Below are 18,696 nucleotides of genomic sequence, written 5' to 3'. Positions count from 1 at the left end.
ATCACTTATATCTTGGTCCTCTAAGAAACAAAATAGTATGGCTTTGTCCACTGCCGAAGTGAAATACATTGCCGTGGGTGCTTGTTGTGCACAAATACTTCACATGAAACAAACTTTGCTAGACTATGGTGTAGTTCTAGAAAGAGTACCTCTTTTGTGCGATAATAAAAGTGCGGTAAAACTTGCAAATAATCTAGTTCAACACTCTCGCACCAAGCACATAGATATCTGTTAGCACTTTCTTAGAGATCATGTTGCAAAGAATGATATATCATTAGAAGGTGTAAGAACCGAGGATCAATTGGCAGATATCTTTACTAAACCGCTAGATGAGGTGACTTTTTGTCGATTGCGGAATGAGCTTAATGTTCTTGATTTTAGTAACTTCACTAAAAAATAACTTTATATTGTCCCTTGCATTGCATTATAATGTACAACATGTTTACTTTTTGGTAAAGCATATAGGGCTTGTCTAACATAGTTAAGATAACCTCCGTAAAGTGAGTGAAGAAGCTTAACCTTGGATTAAACTTGACAAGCAACTAGATTTACTTTCAAGTATTGCATTGCATATGCCTGAATGTTGTTTTGTCGTTTATCTTCAAATTGCCCTCTTATTGCCTATTTTCTTAAAAAGAATTATAGCCTAAGGTAAAATATTTTGAAAATTTTGAGGGTTTAAGAGAGGTCACTCACATCAGTCCCAATTGGTGTTTATTTAGATCTCATTGAAGTTGGGACTTGATTGGGAACAGGTAGCACGAAGAACTTTGAAGATTTACTGGAAAAAGAGTGATCGAACGCTGCACCGGACTTTGATGTCCAGTGTCCGGTCAGTTCATAGGAGGTAAACCTACTACGATCGAGTGACCGGACTCTACTGTTCAGCGTCCGGTCAGATGGTGGTTCAGCGTCTGATCGAGCAAAGGCGATGGAGACAGGATGGACCAGACTCTAGCTACGTCCGGTTAGTTGTGATTAGACGCATCTGATCATGATTCTAGGGGTTTTGGACCTCTTTGGAATCGACCGGACTCTGGATGGCAGCGTCCGGTAGTTGCCATCGGAGCATCCGGTCAGTAGAAATCATGCGGGTTTAGGACTTCTCTGTTTTCTTTTTGTCTCATTAGGGGACCCCTTATAACCCAATCCATCACGCCATGACCCTAATCCTTCACCTCACCAGTGCCGACATCACCACTGAATCCACGCTAGCGTCGCCTGTTGCGCCGCCTCCCGCGCCATCGAGCTGCACCACCGCTTGCCCGTAGTCATGCTACCGCGCCATGCCTTCCCAAACCCGCGCACCGCCGCATGCCACACAGCAAGCTCGCCGCGCCATGCCACCCTACTCCCGCACCCTCATCGTTGTGCCCTCGCACAGCCACTCCAGCACACCGCTGCATGCCCCACGTGTCACCATGTCTGCGCGCGCTGCAGTGCCCGCGCCTCTACCCTAGCACCACCGAGCCCCTGCCCTAACGTCATCGAGCTTGTGCCCTTGCGCTGTCCTCACCATAGCTAAGCAACAGTGCCACATTACTCCACGTCATGCCCTAATCCACTGCCCTACATCTTCTCGGCTATGGCAACACTTCATCGGAACCCTAGCTTCTTAGTGCCGATCCGGTGGTTCCCTGATTTGTTCCTTGTTTCTTTGGTTCATCGGTTCATCAAGTAGCAAGCCCTCGTTTTCAATTTCATATCTATTGCTTGCTTCTTAGGGTTTCGTATCTCTAGATATGTTGTAATTATTTATAAATCTGATCTATTCTAACATGCAGTGAGTCAGTGTTTCTGAGGTCTCAGTGACAATTGATAGTCAACTCGGAGCCAAGCTCATAAGTACAGATTGAGGCCAAGCCTCAGAAGTGATAGTTGGTAGTTGATCTTTGTCAATGACAGTTGTTCTTTTTAGCTCCATCAGATGGCTCATGTCAAGAATGTCGGAGGAGGTCCCAGTGATGAGGATCCGAGGCTCCTGCCTCGCCTACGTATAGATACAAAAGGCAAGGCGATGAAGAAGCTGTCAATGAGGAAGCGCAAGTATCCTCATGCAGATACAGCGAGAGCAGCCACAGTTGCAGAGGCCGCAGAGTGCGCAGATAGAGGAGGTGCTAGGAGTGGTGTTGTTATTGTAGATCATCTTTCTTCATCTATGAGGGCTGCACTTGAGCAGGTTGAGCGCCATCATGGTGGTGTAGCTGGGACTATCATGGTTGGAGGACAGCATATGGTTATTGTTGAGAGTCAGCCTTAGGGGGAGTCACAGCAGTAGCCGTAGCCACAGCCATAGCTAGTAGAGCAGACTCAAGAGGGAGAGCAGGCCAAGGAGATAGAGCGAGCACCTCAGCCATAGTTACGCCGCTCTAGTCATACCCACGCTCCAGTCACACCAAGACTAGAGACATAGTGGAGGGGTTTTCGTCCGCCTCCTAGACCATAGGGTCCACCTCCAGTGACTCACTTAGATTTGAGCGCCGCCACGGCCAAGTAGGTACTACAACTCAAGTTTGTGGACTTTGAGCAGTGGTTCCCGCCAAGGAGGGATGACCGAGCTTTAGAGGGCTTCTACATACCACTATAGGAAGATTTTTATAATGCATATCTTAACAGTGGAGCAGTATTCAGATCTCAGAGGGTGTGCAACATTGAGTCCATTATAGCAGCAGTTGGAGAGCATATTCGCCCTTTCCTACCTTATCTACTAGGACTGACAGATTTACTTGGACAAACAGGCTTATATGTTCCATCTTGGGTCTATGAGTTCTATGCTACACTTTGGATTGACCCACTGCACAGATTCATTCACTTTGCTTTCAGAGGCAGAGATTATAGGCTGATAAGCTCTAGGGTCAGAGAGATACTCAGACTTCAGGAGCAGCCCATTCGGCTGCATGAGGTTTGCTATGGACAGACAGTGCCTCCCAGATGCCTTCATGACGGTCTTATGCCCCCAACAGATCTGGTCCGTCATTGCTTCATAGAGCCTTTCGGTGAGGGGTCGAGCAAGACACCCAGTGATCTCACTCCTACTGCTAGAGTGCTTGATGCTATTATGAGGAGGACACTACTTCTGAGGATGGGGTATCATGAGGGCTTGACTCGCATACAGCTATGGCTACTGAACTCTCTGATGCAGTAGACTATGTTTGACATTTGGAATCTCCTTCTATCAGAGATAGAGGATACTATTGTGAGGGGTTTAGGGGTCATAGGCAACTGTCATATGCTCACTGGATTACATTCTTAATCCACGGGGCAGTTATTATGAGGCCACCTAAGATGCTGGTAGAGTATAGTGATGCTACTATAGAGTTCCCTGCATACAACATGACTCAGATGATCCGCCATACTGTAGTAAGGACTCCTAGCCAGCCACGCCATCGTCTAGAGGTGCCAGAGACTGCAGCCTAGCAGGATAAGACCATTAGGGGTATAGCAGCTATAGAGGAGGAACAACTTAATGCTTAGTAGGAGGGGATGGTCAAGAGTGACCCCAGTGATAGCTCAGATGATGACTACCGCGATATCCCTCATATGCCTCCACAATGACATGAACATGAGGCCAGTAGCTCTAGTTCAGCTCCACCTGTATCGCAGACAGACCCCGCTCTACTTGCCATACTTGAGCGGATGAGGCAGGATTAGGCTCACCAAGCTTAGGAGACCGCTGCTGCATTTGCATAGCTTTAGACTCAGCATGATGAGTTCCAGCTGCAGCAGCAATAGGCTATACAGCAGCAGTAGCAGGCCATGCATCAGCAATAGCTTCTCATGCAGCAGCAGCTACTTGGGTTTATGCAGCATGTTGTGACAGCTATTGGGGCTCTACAGCCACAGCCTTCACCCTAGCTTGGTTAGCCTACCACCACTTCTATGACTCCAACTTTACAGCCCAGTGGGCTCTAGAGTTAGGGACCGCTAGCGCCATAGTTTCCTTCACCTACAGAGCAGGTGTCCTAATGGTTTGCTTCGCTAGTGCTAGCCCCATAGTTCACTCCTCTTCAATGGGCTTTACTCCGTCTCAGAGTTTGTCAGTGCTCACCCTAGTTTCCAAGAGCCTTGGTACTTCATTCAGTGAGTTGATAGAGCAGCCTACTTCGCTAGAGCTACATGTCCTAGGTCCTTCCATAGTTGCACCTATTACCGAGACTACAGAGATGCTCCCTTCTTTAGTTGCATCATTAGAGCCACCTGCTACAGTCATACCTATAGCGCCTCAGGCCACACCTATCCTTGATCTGACCTAGACTGCTTTAGCATCGCTTCTAGCTACAGAGGGTTAGACTGCTCAGAGCTCAGGATCAGATGATGATGGCACACAGTTCTAGCTCGCTCCTCGCACCTCAGCACCCGACTCATCTGCTGTAGCCCCACCGACCGACCCTTAGGTTTTGGTGTTTGATGCCAAAGGAGAAGAGGGATCGAGTATGCTAGTCTTAGGGAGAGTGATACATTTAGGGGGAGTCTATCTATTTGCTTATAGCTGATCTATTACATTTGGTTTTTTAAATGTGTGTTTACTTTCATGCATCGAACTATACTTATGTGATAGTGATATCTATGTGATCGTGATAATTATGTGATATGTGACATGTGTGCTCTCTACTTTGAAATATTTATGTCATATCACTTGTGTTATGCTCTTTTGCTTTGCTTCTACGTTTTACTCTGATGCAAATGAGCTTTATTACTTGTACTCATGCTTATTTCTTATCTTTTGAGTACATCATATTGGCTTGGGTTATATAAGCTTGCCTAACACTTTTGTTCTTAATGATAAAAGCTTATATGAACCAAGCATGTTAAAACCTCATCTCTTTCACATACTCGAGGTGGTATTGTCATCAAGCACCAAAAAGGAGGAGATTGAAAGCATCTAGGCCCCTAGTTGGGTTTCGGTGATTAATGACAATACGTGATTATTGTGACTAACGTGTGTTTTGCAGAGGCAATTAAGTTAGGTCATGATAATTGAGATTGATTGGGCTATCATGGTGGTCATGCCCCTACGATGGAAATCGTTTCGGTTTTCTAAGGATGGACAACAAGGTTAAGGATGGACTAGTTCTAAGTGTCGTTTGGTGTTGAGGAGACACTTAGAGTAGTTTAGGACTTTATTTTTCCTTTAGCCATACAATTAAGGGGGTATGGATGGGTAGCTTGACCTAGGTGAGTCTAGTGAGTTAGGTGTGGTGCACACTTGCTAAATCTAGCACTAGGTAGCTCCTAAAAAGCCCTTAGATCCATTGGAGCAAACTTCATTCATGTATGATCGAGAGTTGGAAGTGAATGGAGGGTCAAATGCTGACCAGACGCTGGTTCCAGAGTGATCGAATGCTGGCGTAGAGTCCGGTCAGTTCATTTGATCAAGGTGAAATCATCTGGACGTGACCAGACGCTGAGAGGTGAGTAACCGGACGCTGGGTGCTAGCGTCCGGTTGACTGGACATGTTCGGTCACAACTTAAACACTAGAGTTCGGGGAGAATTGATCGGAGCGTCCGGTCAACATGACCAGAGCACCTGGTCACCCCGCAGAGGCACATAACGGTTCGTTTTTCAACCAAAGTTATAAATATACTTCCTCCATTTGTGTGTGGGGGTACTTTTGCTCATTCCAATAACTGAGAAACACCTTTAAGAGTGCCAAGAAGAGCAAGGTCCTAGTGAGGTGATTGAGATTTGAGAATCCCAAAGAGAGCCCTCATTAGTGAAAGCAAGAGTAGCAAAGTGTGCATCCACCCTTCTCATTAGGCTTGTCGTGGTCAAGTGAGAGTTCATGCTTGTTACTCTTGGTGATCGCCATCACCTAATTAGCTTGGTGGTGATTAGGAGCTTGGTGATCATCCGGTGAAGCTTGTGGATGACCCAACTCAAGTTGTGAGCGGTTGTGGGTGATTCACCGCGATGGAGTGTCGAAGAATCAACTCATAGAGAGCACTTGATCCTTGCACAGACCAAGGGGGAGCTACACCCTTGCGTGGGTGCTCCAACGAGGACTAGTGGGGAGTGGCGACTCTCCAATACCTAGGCAAAACATCGCCGCATTCCTCCTTCTCTCTTTACGTTAAGCAGTTACTTTGAGCAATTCAATTCTTGTCATTTACATTCATAGAATTGCCATGCTAGAGTAGGATTGGAACAGAGGTTGCTAAACTTTTATGCGGTAGATCAATAGAAACACTTTCTAGGCACAATGGGTTAATTGGGCTAACCGTAGAACTTAATTATTGTAAAGAAATTTAGAATTAGCCCAATTCACCCCCTCCTCTTGGGCATCTTGATCCTTTCACCACTAAATGCTAACTCTAAAAGCAAATGTACTAGATCTCTCTCTAGTCTCACTCTAATGCAAACTTAAGTAAGCAAAGTGAGTGTAGCTAGGTGTTCTTGACCTCTAAGTATGCACAGATATCAGCAAGGGTGCCAATACAGCTAAATTAGCCAAACCCACCTCTATTTATAAAGCCACCAAGAAACTAGTTGTTATACCCCTCAGATAGGCTTTCTGTGGTACCACCAAAAAAGTCCAATGACCACTGAGAAGCCACACGGGAGGATCCCCAACGCTAGTTAACTATCACTAACACTATTCAAAACTAGTCGCTAGTGGATCCTTTCCTCCGGTGCTCCCAAAATGCACCGGGGAAATCTAGTGGCTATCCGCTGCTCTCGAGAAAACTTTTGCGTAGAGAAATACATTTTACTCTAAGCTCTCGTGCTTTCCAGTGGTCCACCAACAAATATTTTGGGTGTAGTCTAGAAAGCTACCAAAGAGCTCCCAAAACCACTAGAATACTCTGATGACCCCCTACTAGGGGCACCTGAGAAAGCGCCATGCAATTTCAAATCTTTCACACCTCATGGTTCAACACCACGTGTCCCCCTCTGGAGTCTAAGCTCTAGTGCTCTGACATGGGAACCAGTACACTCGTAGGGGCTAGATTGCCCTAAAGCCACACATGGCCTATATACACACGGAGTTAGGTCTAAAAGGCGAGGCCAACCAGAAGGTCAACGAGGCTGGGGCTGGTTTGATACTAGTTCTTCGCTCAAAAAACCCACGAATCATCCCAGGAAGATTCATTGTGGGAAAGACACAACGAGGGTGTCCTAGGATCCACTAGTGGAGCTACGCTGGGGCCATAGAGGGCCATGGCCCCCCCCCCCCTTGCCGTGCATCAAGATCCAAGGATCGTCGTGTGTAAGTGCATGCATATTTCCACACAGTCTACTTGCATGGCTACATGCATAGCTGTTTTGTCTGTTACTACTTATCATTAGACCTTAACTGACTAGATGCCTGCTGCATGCAAGCTTGCTAGCTATTTGGCAGCTCATGGTGCCATGCTTGCTTGTAGGAGTATGTTCTTGAGCCCCGTTTGGCCCCTGCTTGCTTTCAGAGCTAGTTCCGCCACTGCTAGGATCGATAAGGCCAGCTAGGACACCAACGAATCTCATCGAGAGAGCACTGGACAACATAGGGTTGGAAAGAGCTTGAGATAGAAGATAAGAAGTAATAGGTGTATTACAATGTGGGGTTGGAAAGAGCTTGAGATAGAAGATAAAAAGGATTAGATATATTTTTGACGATCGGATAGATTGAGCTTTTAATCGGTCGTGACACTCTCATACAAATAAAGGGTGATGTTCTTATCCCAATAGAAAACTTATTCCACATGTAATTTTTTAGTTCCCCATAGGATCAGATCTATTTCAGGAAAAAATGATTTTATGTTGGCGCCGCCAAAATCAGCCTAGGACGGTTTGTATATGGCTCATTGGCCACTCTGCAAAAACCAGCCTGGGCTATTTTCTTCAACCTGTGTCACTTGTCAGCACAAACCGGCCTTGGCAAAAAGGTCACAAATTTGTCTAACTTCATTTATTTTTATTATCCTTTTTTTGCTTCCACATGATTTCCCTGTCCATCTCCATCTTCTTATCTTTTTGGCTGTCAACACATCTTTTAATTATTTCATTCAAGTAAAAAACTAAATGTTGCGATGAATAAAATCTTGCTAGCCGCGTTGGTCGATGCCAAACAACAGAAGCAGGGATGGGGGCAACTAACTAATGCCAAAGTGACATTAGGAGTGACCGATTTTTTTACATTTTAGCTTTTTTTGAAAGTTTCTCACAAATAGACTCCTGATGGAAAGAATTAAAAAATAAACTCTTAGCTCGGCGTTATTGGTGCTGGCGCCGAGCTAACACGTCTCGGCACCAGTGTCTCTAGCGTCGAGCTCTTGGGCATGATAGATGACATGACAATGAGCTCGGCGCCAGTCACTCTGGCGCCGAGCTCGGCGCCGTAGATTCTGGCGCCGAGCTTGGCACTAGAGTGACTGGCGCCGAGCCTTTAATACCTATGGGCCCCATGCCTCTCTTCCTCTCCCTCTCTCGCCCTAGCAGAGCCACCGCCGCCGCCGTCCGCGCCCTTGCCTCCACCGGTCGCCCTCGCCCGCGCCGCGCCGCGCCACGCCTGCCCACGCCCTTTCTTTCTTCTTTTCCTTAACCTTTCGTGGTTCTTCCGACCATTGGTTCTTATGACCATACAACCACTCCTTAAAACGACACTTCGCCATTGAAAACACCTAAATAAATAGACATTAGTACATGAACACATATAGCTCAACATTTCAACACATACACTTTGCACTTACTTCATGCTTGTTTGGACACACAAACTCCAATGTATTCTCAGGATTTATCATAGCTCGATCTCCACAATCGCACAAAGGAGGTTTCTCGAGTCGTCTAACTATGGCTATGTGCTTCTCCTTAGCTATCATTGGCGGAGGGTTAGGGGGTGGAACCCACCGCTTGAAGTGCTCACGTGGATGTCTCCCTCTAAACCAATCATCGAAAATGAGGTACCTAGGATCAAACTTGTCTGCACCGTCGATTCACTGAAAGAAAAAGCACCTCTCATGGTCCTACACAACGAGATTCTAACAAAATATTAGTAGCATACTTACACAAATAAAGAAAAAGGATAGTGGAAACAATTTCTTACATTAAAACGACTGCATGTGTAGAAGCAACGCGCCGCTGTGTCCGGATATTTCAATTGAAAAACATGGGCCGGGAAACCACAGTCATACCTAGGGTTTTCCATTTGATGCACAACAATGAACCCATAACATAACTACATGCGCCTATGTTTGCTAGCTTTTTCACGTCTTGGCATCATTCTACGGTTGTATAATACATATATTGATGGATACAATGAAACCCTAAGTGATGACGATTATTACATTCAAAAATCTGACTAATACATACTGAACCGATGCGAAAAAACTAGGAGGAGAGTGAGGATACCTTGCTCTCGAAGATCTACGGATCAAATCAAAGTTTTCAAGGTCCAATATGCCGATTCGTGAGGTAGGATAAAGTGGGGAGAGAAAAAAACCCGAGAGGGAGGAGAAAGAAGAGAAAGAACGCTCGAGGCAGGAATGTTGGTCGGGGTTAAATGGCAGTGAGCTTGACTGGCGCCGAGCTCACTGCCATGACTGACGTCGAGCTCACTGCCATGTCATCTATCATGCCTAGGAGCTCGGCGCTAGAGACGCTGGCGCCGAGACGTGTTAGTTCGGCGCCAGCATCAATGGCGTCGAGTTAAGAGTATATTTTCTGAATTCTTTCCGTCAGGAATCTATTTGTGAGAAACTTAAAAAAAAAAGGGTTAAAATGTAAAAAAATCGGCTGATGTGTGTTCGCGAATCGTTTGGAAAGAGCGGTGTGCATGAAACATAGCGGTGTACAATCAATACCCAGAAGTCACGGTCTTTCATTTCAAGTTCAGGAAAACAACTTCAGGTGAAACATTTATGTATCCGGGCATAAAAATCTCGCTGCTGTTCATGCTGCCCGCACCGCAACATGCCCCGTCGGCTTACAATTGGTTACCAGGCAACATCCATGATTTGAATATGATAAGGAAAGTGGTACCGTGCTGCATTGAGATTACCACTTTAGTTTATCCCATCGCCGTCGATATATCTTCTCTTCAGAAATGCGACTGCATCCATCACTTCCCTGATCGACATGGGTGGGCAAGCTTCGCCATGCCTTTCTGCCAATTTGCCGGTTTCGAAAATCCTAGGCCATTTTCGCTGACAAAAGAGGAACTGGATTTCTGTAGATGCAAATATCGCCCCCGAGTCTCAAAAGGGTGTGGAGAAAAGCAGCCTCCGTTTTCTGGGAAAACTAATGCAAATAGGCGGGGTTTTCTGTATTGTAACGGCACGGCGCTGGAGGGAGAACGGAAGATCCGGACAAAGCTCCATTCAGGATGGAATCCATGCCCATAATCAGGTTTTGAAAATGGGGAATTGGGGAGATCAAGATCCATGCACAGGTCACGCAGCTTTGAATTTTGTTTTTTTCTGGGTCCTCCCGGACAACAGTGAAAATAAGAAACCAAACTGGTATGTGCACACGGCCATTGATCCCTCAAAACTCTGCACACTGGTTCGTGTGCAAGTCTCAAGCCCCCACACTCCACGCTCGCTCGCTACCCCGAGAGCAGTCCCAAAGCCCAAGAAACCAACCCTCAAAGCGCGCGAGAGAGGGAGAGGGAGAGCCGGAGAGAGAGAGAGAGTGGGTTTGATCTTTGATTGGCCGCGGCTAAGCACCAAACCTTGGGGAAATGGAGCTGCTCAGTGGTGCAGTGGCGCAGCGGGAGCTTGGGGAAGCGGAAGCTTGCGAGCAGCCAGAGCACTACTAGCCATTAGCCAGCGCTACCCTACACTGACATATCCATCGATCTGATCGCGCTGCTGCTGAGTGCAGCGTGTGTACAAAAGGCCGTGAAAGCTGCACTAGGTAAAGGGGGGGTGTGAGGGAGAAGCGAGAAGCCCGTGAGCTGCTGGCTGCTGCGGTGCGAGGGAGCCAGGGTTTCCGTCTCGTCTGGCCCTCTTCTCTTGGCGCGGCCATGGACGCCTACGAGGCCACCAAGGTGGTGTTCTCCCGGATCCAAGCGCTAGACCCGGACCACGCCGCCAAGATCATGGGCCTCCTCCTCATCCAGGACCACGGCGAGAAGGAGATGATCCGCCTCGCCTTCGGCCCCGAGTCTCTGCTCCACGCTGTCATGGCCAAGGCGCGCAAGGACCTCGGCCTGCTCCTCCCGGCCTCGCCGACCTCCGTCGCGGCCGCCGGGCACGCGCCGTTCCTGCAGCTCCCACGCCAGAACTCCGGGCGCGCCGGCGCGCCGTCGCCGCTCTCGGTGTCCTCGCCGTCGTCATGGGGGCACGCGCCGGTGTTCTCCAGGAGCAACAGCACGAGTAATGGCACCGCAGAGGAGGCGGCGGGGGTTGGGGAGGAGCTGCCCAGTCCCGTGAACGGCGGCGCGGCGCCCTTCTTTCCTCATCAGGCCGGGGACGCGCTCCTGGACGACTTGCAGCTGCAGGAGCAGCTTGCGTTCCTCAACGAGGGCGGCGCGAACCCGGCTCACCAGCTCCCGGGGTTCGACGGCGGGGAGTGCCGGAACCCCGGCCCGGGTGATGCCGATGGGATGTTCGCGTTCGGCCTCGGGTGGCCCAACGGCGGCCCTGTGCACCGCCGGAGCTCGTCAGTCAACGAGCTCTGTCTTGGCAGCGGCGGCGGCGATGGTTTCGGGTGGAAGCCCTGCCTCTACTACGCTCGCGGGTTCTGCAAGAACGGCGGCAGCTGCAGGTTCGTCCACGGCGGTCTCCCCGACGACGCTGCTGCGCTCGCTGGCGCCAAGATGGAGGCAGCCGCCGATCAGCAGCAGCAGTGCCAGGACTTCCTCATCCGCTCCAAGGGCCAGCGCCTCGGCCCCGCCGCCTTCCCCTACTCCCCCACCGGCTCCCTCCCAGGCTCGCCCTCCGCCGCGAGCAAGTGCCTCAGCTTCCTGCTGCAGCAACAGCAACAGCAGCACGACAGGTAGAGCTGAGCAGACGCCATTTACAAGTTCTGAACCCCCAAACTCGAATCATTCGCACCAAAGCTCCATCCTTTTTCGCCTGTGCGCGTGCAGAGCCGCGGCGGCCGCGTCTCTGATGCTGGGCGGCGGCGACGAGGCGCACAAGTTCATGGGCCGACCGCGCCTGGACCGCGCCGACTTCGCGAACATGATGAACCCCGGCTCGCGCCAGATTTATCTGACCTTCCCGGCCGACAGCACGTTCCGCGAGGAGGACGTCTCCAACTATTTCAGGTATGTATGCACGCACACATGCTAATGTGGTGCTGCAATCTTTGCTTCGGCATAGAACACCGTTTGGTTGACCGACCCTTGCGCTTCTTGGCAATGCGGTGCAGCATCTACGGGCCAGTTCACGACGTGCGCATTCCCTACCAGCAGAAGCGTATGTTTGGGTTCGTCACCTTCGTGTACCCAGAGACGGTGAAGCTCATCCTGGCCAAGGGCAACCCACACTTCATTTGCGACGCACGCGTGCTCGTCAAGCCCTATAAGGAGAAGGGCAAGGTCCCCGACAAGTACAGGCATGCATTGCGAATTCATCCTTTGCTGGCGGCCGTGCATGCATGCAGTTGCTCGGGTTGACTGATTTGCTGTTCTCGCTTCGCAGGAAGCAGCAGCAAGGGGACTTCTCCGGCTGCACGACGCCCACTGGCGGGCTGGACGCCCGGGACCCCTTTGATCTGCACCAACTCGGTAAAAAAGACCCCAACGATGTTGTCTTGATCTTTGGTTGGTTGTGTTCTCGAACTTGGGCCAGTCGTTGATACCTAGCGGGATTTTGATTTTGTTTTGGTGATTGTCAGGTGCGAGGATGCTGCAGCACTCGAACAGCGCCAACGAGCTGCTGTTGCGCCGAAAGCTGGAGGAACAGCAGCAGGCTGCCGAACTGCAGCAGGCCATTGAGCTCCAGAGCCGCCGCCTCATGGGTCTTCAGCTGCTCGACCTTAAGGCTCGCGCAGCTGCTACACAGCCACTGCCTACACCAATTGCCAATGCCTTCGCGTCCAGCCAATCTGTGAGCACCACCGCAGTCGAGTCGCCACCAGAGTTCGGTAGGCATCACGTTGGAGCACGTTGGTCGCTTCAGTAAACCAAATTGTTTTCAAATGTTACTGATCATTGTGATTCCTTGGCCGTTGACAGGGGAGCAGCTCAAGCTGAGCAGTGGATTTGCTATGGAGGGGAAGGTCAACGCTGGTGATAAGGAGGAATCTGCTTGCGAGGCGAGCCCAGACGCCGCTGATAGCGACCAAAGGTGGATTAAACTACACTAAACAACCCATCATCATCATTCTGCTTGCTTGTTAGTTATGATCCCCACACTTGGCTTTCATGAATCATGATCCGATAGAAAAGTTCAACAACATTTCAGTGTGTCAAAGCTTGATCTTTGCTTGTTTCATGAACAGTGGAGAGCACAATTTGCCGGACAGCCCATTTGCGTCCCCTACCAAGTCTGCTGCGCCTGTGCCTGACAGTTTCACCGCCACGGAAACTGAGAACACCTCATCCCGTGTTGGTGTGGATGTCGGTGTTGGGAGCAAGATCGACGGTGGTAGTAACCATCTCCGCCCCCCTGCTTTGGAAATTCCTTCGCCCAGCTCCTACTTCTTCCCCATGCACAGGTGTGTTCGCCTCTACTTTCCGTGGCGCTGATTATGTCCATGAACATTCTGTCATCCACGAATGAAATGATTCTCTGAATGCAATGAGCAGGCTGTCCACCGATCACGGAGCCATGGGGATGTAAAGTTCACCATTGGATGCGAGTGATACCCCAGCCTAATCATAGTAAGCACTAACGGCCCTCTTTATTCCAACTACGCTTCTCAAATAACAACCTTTTAGCTTTACTAATTATTCTGCCCTTTCTCTCTTATTTTTTTCTCTCTCCTTTCGCTGCTTGTGATTGTGACAGGAATACTAGAAGCCAAGAAAAGCGATGGTGGAATATATAGGAAAAAAGGATTCAAGTGTCAGCATAGTGTTAGCTCCCTTTCTTTTGTTCTTTTAGTCCCTAGTTCTACTAAACCACAAGAGAAGATGCCATTAGCCTTGATTAAGAAAACGGCGGCATATGCACTATCGCCATATATAAGTATATATATTATATATACAAATAATCCCTCTAGTGTTACCCCTAGTTTTTAGATATATATAAATAGTATCTGTACTTAGTATTTACCGGTAGCAGGTAACATCAGCACAAAGATGTTACTGTGACAAGGTCCTTGATGTACTCTACAACTACAGGCACCTCCACTAGGTTTACTAATGTGATGTTAATCCACAATTCTGGTACCAGCCACAGCCACAGGTCACATGTAATACCAGTACAGCTACAGCCTGCTGCGAGATGGAGATATTTGTATACTAGGGCGTCCCAGTGACTGGAGAAGAGCACATGGCCATGGCAGTTGTCTGTAAGCTATTTTAACTGCTACTAGTGCAAGATCCCAAGCCATTCCTATGGATAGAGATGTGTGTTCGTGTGTGTGCTTGAGATCTTGTATGCCTTTGACACCTTCAGTCGCTGTCTCGGTATGTATGTGTCTCCCAGTATGTCCGCTGATCAGCGGTTGCAGGCCGCTGCAAAATACTATACTATATATCATCATATTGTTCTGCCTTTGTTCCCATGTGGTTGAGTGGATCTAGTGTAGTTGACACCTCTACAGAAAGAATGAAAGTAAAGTGAGAAAGAAAGCTTGTGCAAGTGCTTTGCCCCTACATTTATCTCTCATCTTTTGAAACTTTGAAAGGGATTGGGATCAGGTGTTGCTGTTGTTGTGAGATGGCTGTCAGGATCTTGACTAATGATTGGTGGTGCTAAATCAATGAGTGAATTTACGATTCCTAGTTCTTATTGTCACTAGGATCTTTTTTATGATTTGTGATCCTACTACATTCGTACCAACAGAATTCAGGTCTGTTTTGTTTTGTTCAGCTTAGTCGCTGATCCGTGACCCTAGAACACTGTACCAAGGACAGTCCTGTTTGTCCAAAGCCTGATGCAGCAACATGAGCATGAACGTTCACATCAGTGCATGTCGCGGAATTAATGCTTTTTTGAAACCAATCCAGTAGTGACCATCGACGGGCTGACGACTTTTGCTCCCAACAAAGAAGCCAAGCCAAAATGTTGAAAATTCGAGGCAAATAAAATTGCATTGTGGTTTTGCTATTAAGCCTGGATTAGAGCTGACCAGTATCTCCCGTGTCCGTATGTTTCACGCGCGCCAATCCAGATTCTCGCTTGCGGTGGGAGACGAAACGGAACGAAGCATGGTCCGGGTCCGACGCGAGTCGAGTACTCTACTCCTCGGCTACTTCCGGGCCGGGCGGGTGAATCGGTGAAAAGGTCGGGTATCTCCTCCCTCCATGGCTCCATCCCCACCCTGGCAGGCCGCCTAGTCACGCCCATGTGGCCTGCGCAGTGTGCCCCCAGCTTTTATCATGCCCATCAACCGCGCGGTACGTGCCATAGCCCTGGTCCGCTCCGCTGCGCTGCGCCCCCCGGCACGTACCGGTCTCTCGCAGGCCCCAGCCTGCCCTGTGCCCTGCCCCTGCACACATGCATGGCGCTGTGTCTTGCACCTCATGCCGCGGTACAGTTTTTGACCTCCTCTTTTCCTTCTCACCCCTTTCAAAATTTGAAACGGTTCCCATAACAAAATAGGGATCTCTCTTTTTTCTTGCTAAAATAACATCGAATAGGACTACTACTACAAGTCACTGGTGATGGTTTGGTTTGTGGGTGCTTGCCAGCCAGCTTAAGAGCCTGAACCTCTGTTCTTCCGGATCAGTAGGACCAAACCGATGCCCGATGATCGCTCGGAATCAGCAGCCAAAATTTGCGCAAAGGTTGCTTTCGAAAAGCGCGGCCGGCTCGGTCCAAAGCCTTTTCCTGTCAAAGGGCAAAGGCGGAGGAGCCCTCGCTCGCACTGTGGCGTCGTAGCCTCCTGTAAAGCCCTCTGAATCCCTGCACATGCACACAGCCGGCAATCGTTACCCAATGAACAGAGCCGGACAGATGGCGCGACACGACAAAGTTAAAGCAAACAGGGCGCGAACACCAAGGCGCGCACGAATCCGCGAAACAACTCTTAAAAAAACAAACGGGCGAAACCACAGGGGCCTCGACGCAAAATTGCCGCGGTCAAACCCGAGGCCGCGGGACCAAATCGGGGTCATTAGTGCTGCGGTGGCCGCGGTCCGGGGGACTACTCGTCGTAGCAATAGCATCTCACTGGAACTACCACAGTAGGCTAGTGCTCTGCCGGGCAATGCCAGCGTGCCCTACCGACTCGCCCGGCCATATGCGTGTGCCCGCGCTCAGGGGCTCAGGACAAGCAGGCGCGCTGTGAGCGGGACAGGTCGGGGCGCTAGACGCCACGGGGTGGCCGGGCCCCGCGATCACATCCCGGGACCCCGCGTGTCGCCCCGTCCCCCCGCACCGCACCCGGTATGCCACTGGCATTGGCAGGCACGCGGGGCTGTGCTCAACGAGGCGGGCGCTGCTGCGCTGGGGCTCCTGCTCTGTTGTGCTCTCCCGGGCCGGGGGGACGCGCGCGCGCGTGCGAACGCAGCCAGCCATGCCCCATGCCACCGCGTCCACGTACGCGCGGAGCGTGGTAGGGCAGGGAGAGCCAGGAAGGAACCGAGCCCTGTCCCTGCTGCGTTCTTCGTGATCGTGGCCAAGCAAGCAAGAGCAAACGACGGAGGAGAGGAGAGGAGAGGAGAGGAGGCGGTGGTCGTACTACCCCCTCGGCTCGGTCCGGCTGCCGTGCGGCGCTAGCTCTGTGCGTGGGCATGTGCCGGCATGTGCGGCGGCCCCCGCGCACCCGCCGTGCTGTGAAGCTGCCTGCGCCCATCGCCCGTTTGTCCCTCGCGCCCTCCGGATTCGGCCCGCCAGTGGCGCGGATTGCGCATCGCGGTCGCGGGGGCACCTGACCTGCATGTGGGTTTAAGATTAGAGATCTTATGGTTCTCATCTTGCGCCGCCTCATCTTGTTTTGGTGCGGTTATCCTACTGCCGTAATCCGTGACCAGAGATCCGTTCGGCGACCCCAGCGCGCCGCGCCAGTGCGCCACTGCCTGCACAGCACAGCTGCACAGATTGATATGCGTTCGTGTTCATCTAAGGTTGGTCGCAGGCTGGGTGCTAGCATTTCTATGTGTCGCTAGTACGCACTAAAGTTTTTGTCAAACGTGTGGCGATCTGATTTCGTCCTACTCCGTACTTGGTATATTCACTTAGCCCTTGTTTAGTTCGTGAAAAGTTTTTCCAAAAAATGCTACAGTATCTATCACATCGATCTTACGATACGTGCATAAAGCATTAAATGTAGACGAAAAAAACTAATTGCATAGTTTAGTTGGAAATTGCGAGATGAACGTTTTGAGCCTAATTAGTCTATGATTGAACACTAATTACCAAATAAAAACGAAAGTGCTACGGTAGCCAAATTTCCAACTTTGCACGACTAAACACGCGCACGGCGTGATTTGGCCATCAAACATCACCTGCTCTCCCCGTCCCGGCGTCCCCGTCCTACGAAGTACTGGCATGCTGTGTGATGAGTTTGGCGCGATCAGCTAGTCTTGCCCCTGCAACACCAATTTTGCAGCGGGTTGATCTCCCCTTTCTGTCGAGGAACAGCTGATGCTCTTGTTGACTGACGCACTGCAGCTCGATCGAGTCCACCCCAATTAAGTTGGCGTTCCACACTCCGGGGCTGCCGGGCCGAATTTTTATTATTTCAGTTCTTTTTCTGAAAAATATTCACAAATAGACTACTAGTGGTTTGATTTTCGTTTATAGACCTGACCTCGGCGCCATGGCTTTTGGCGCCGAGAATACTCATCTAGGCGCTATGGCCAATGGCGCCGAGGTCTTGGCGAGGCATCGGACGTGGCGGTGACCTGGCGCCGACGTGGACAAGGCCTCGGCCCCATAGATCTTGGCGCCGAGCTCAGCGTCATAGATCTTGGCGCCCACGCCCATGCCAGAGAGGAAGAAGGCGAGGAGGTTGTCAACGGTAGGGTTCCGGAGGGGTTAGGGTTTTCCCCGGCTACCTTAGAAGGAGGATTTAGGGGGAGGCGGCTGCAAGATGGCGGCGGGGGTGCCACCGTCGGGGCAGCAGGAGATGGCAGTTGGGTGGGTTGGCGGCGGGGGCATCACGACGGTGCTTGCCGGCGAGCTGCTGTGCTTAGGGTGGGCGGGGTCAAGGGGTGGGTTGCGGGTGGCATGGCGAGGCAGCGGGAGCCGCCCCACCGCCGGTGGTGGAAGCCTGGAGCAAGGACGAGGACTTCACCGTCGGCCTGTCACCCTGTGGTTAAGGGAGGGCGGGATCAAAGAGACGGGGGGCAGACAGTGGGCGGGGAGGGCTGGGTCGAGGAGTTTAACAACCCGGGTGTTACCAGCTTGCTTAGCACCAAGATTTAGGTCCGAGAGGGTTTAGCCAAACAAGTTTTTGAGTTTTAAAAAATTATAACGTGCGTGAAATGATAAGCGAATCCTTTGTGACTCACTTTTGTGGAGTCAAATAAATATCCAAGTTAACTTACTTGGTGCGCAGAAGTGCTAATGAAAATCCTAACGAGAAAAATGGGATAAGCCGTTTTAATTGTGTCGGGGACCTAATACTGGGGTACCTAATGAGGTGGAACTAATAACCATCAAACGTTTATGCTTCCGAACAGGCGGGAGCGCAACTACACCCCTTGTCCATA

The 18,696-nt window shown here is 50.3% G+C and overlaps 1 protein-coding gene across 1 annotated transcript; it reads left to right on the top strand.

Annotated features, from left to right (window-relative positions):
* Positions 1-10,510: 10,510 nt before the first annotated feature.
* Positions 10,511-14,019, top strand: LOC136499673 (zinc finger CCCH domain-containing protein 22-like). The gene is made up of 9 exons (XM_066495244.1): positions 10,511-11,918; positions 12,013-12,192; positions 12,297-12,482; positions 12,569-12,654; positions 12,765-13,013; positions 13,105-13,216; positions 13,371-13,586; positions 13,678-13,752; positions 13,880-14,019. The coding sequence occupies exons 1-8, from the start codon at positions 10,945-10,947 to the stop codon at positions 13,709-13,711; spliced, it is 2,037 nt and encodes a 678-aa protein (XP_066351341.1). The 5' UTR covers positions 10,511-10,944; the 3' UTR covers positions 13,712-13,752; positions 13,880-14,019.
* The last annotated feature ends 4,677 nt before the right edge of the window (positions 14,020-18,696 follow it).

This window comes from Miscanthus floridulus, chromosome 1 (genome assembly GCF_019320115.1).
Source record: "Miscanthus floridulus cultivar M001 chromosome 1, ASM1932011v1, whole genome shotgun sequence".
Classification (NCBI taxonomy): Eukaryota; Viridiplantae; Streptophyta; class Magnoliopsida; order Poales; family Poaceae; genus Miscanthus; species Miscanthus floridulus.
Note: the sequence above shows the minus strand (reverse complement) of the source record. Positions and strands in the feature narration are given on the sequence as shown.

Coding starts and splice junctions, on each gene's coding strand:
- LOC136499673 (XM_066495244.1), top strand. CDS start 10,945: ATGGACGCCTACGAGGCCACCAAGGTGGTGTTCTCCCGGATCCAAGCG. Junction 12,483..12,568: donor AAGGTCCCCGACAAGTACAG/GCATGCATTGCG, acceptor CTCGCTTCGCAG/GAAGCAGCAGCAAGGGGACT. Junction 13,217..13,370: donor GCCGCTGATAGCGACCAAAG/GTGGATTAAACT, acceptor TTTCATGAACAG/TGGAGAGCACAATTTGCCGG.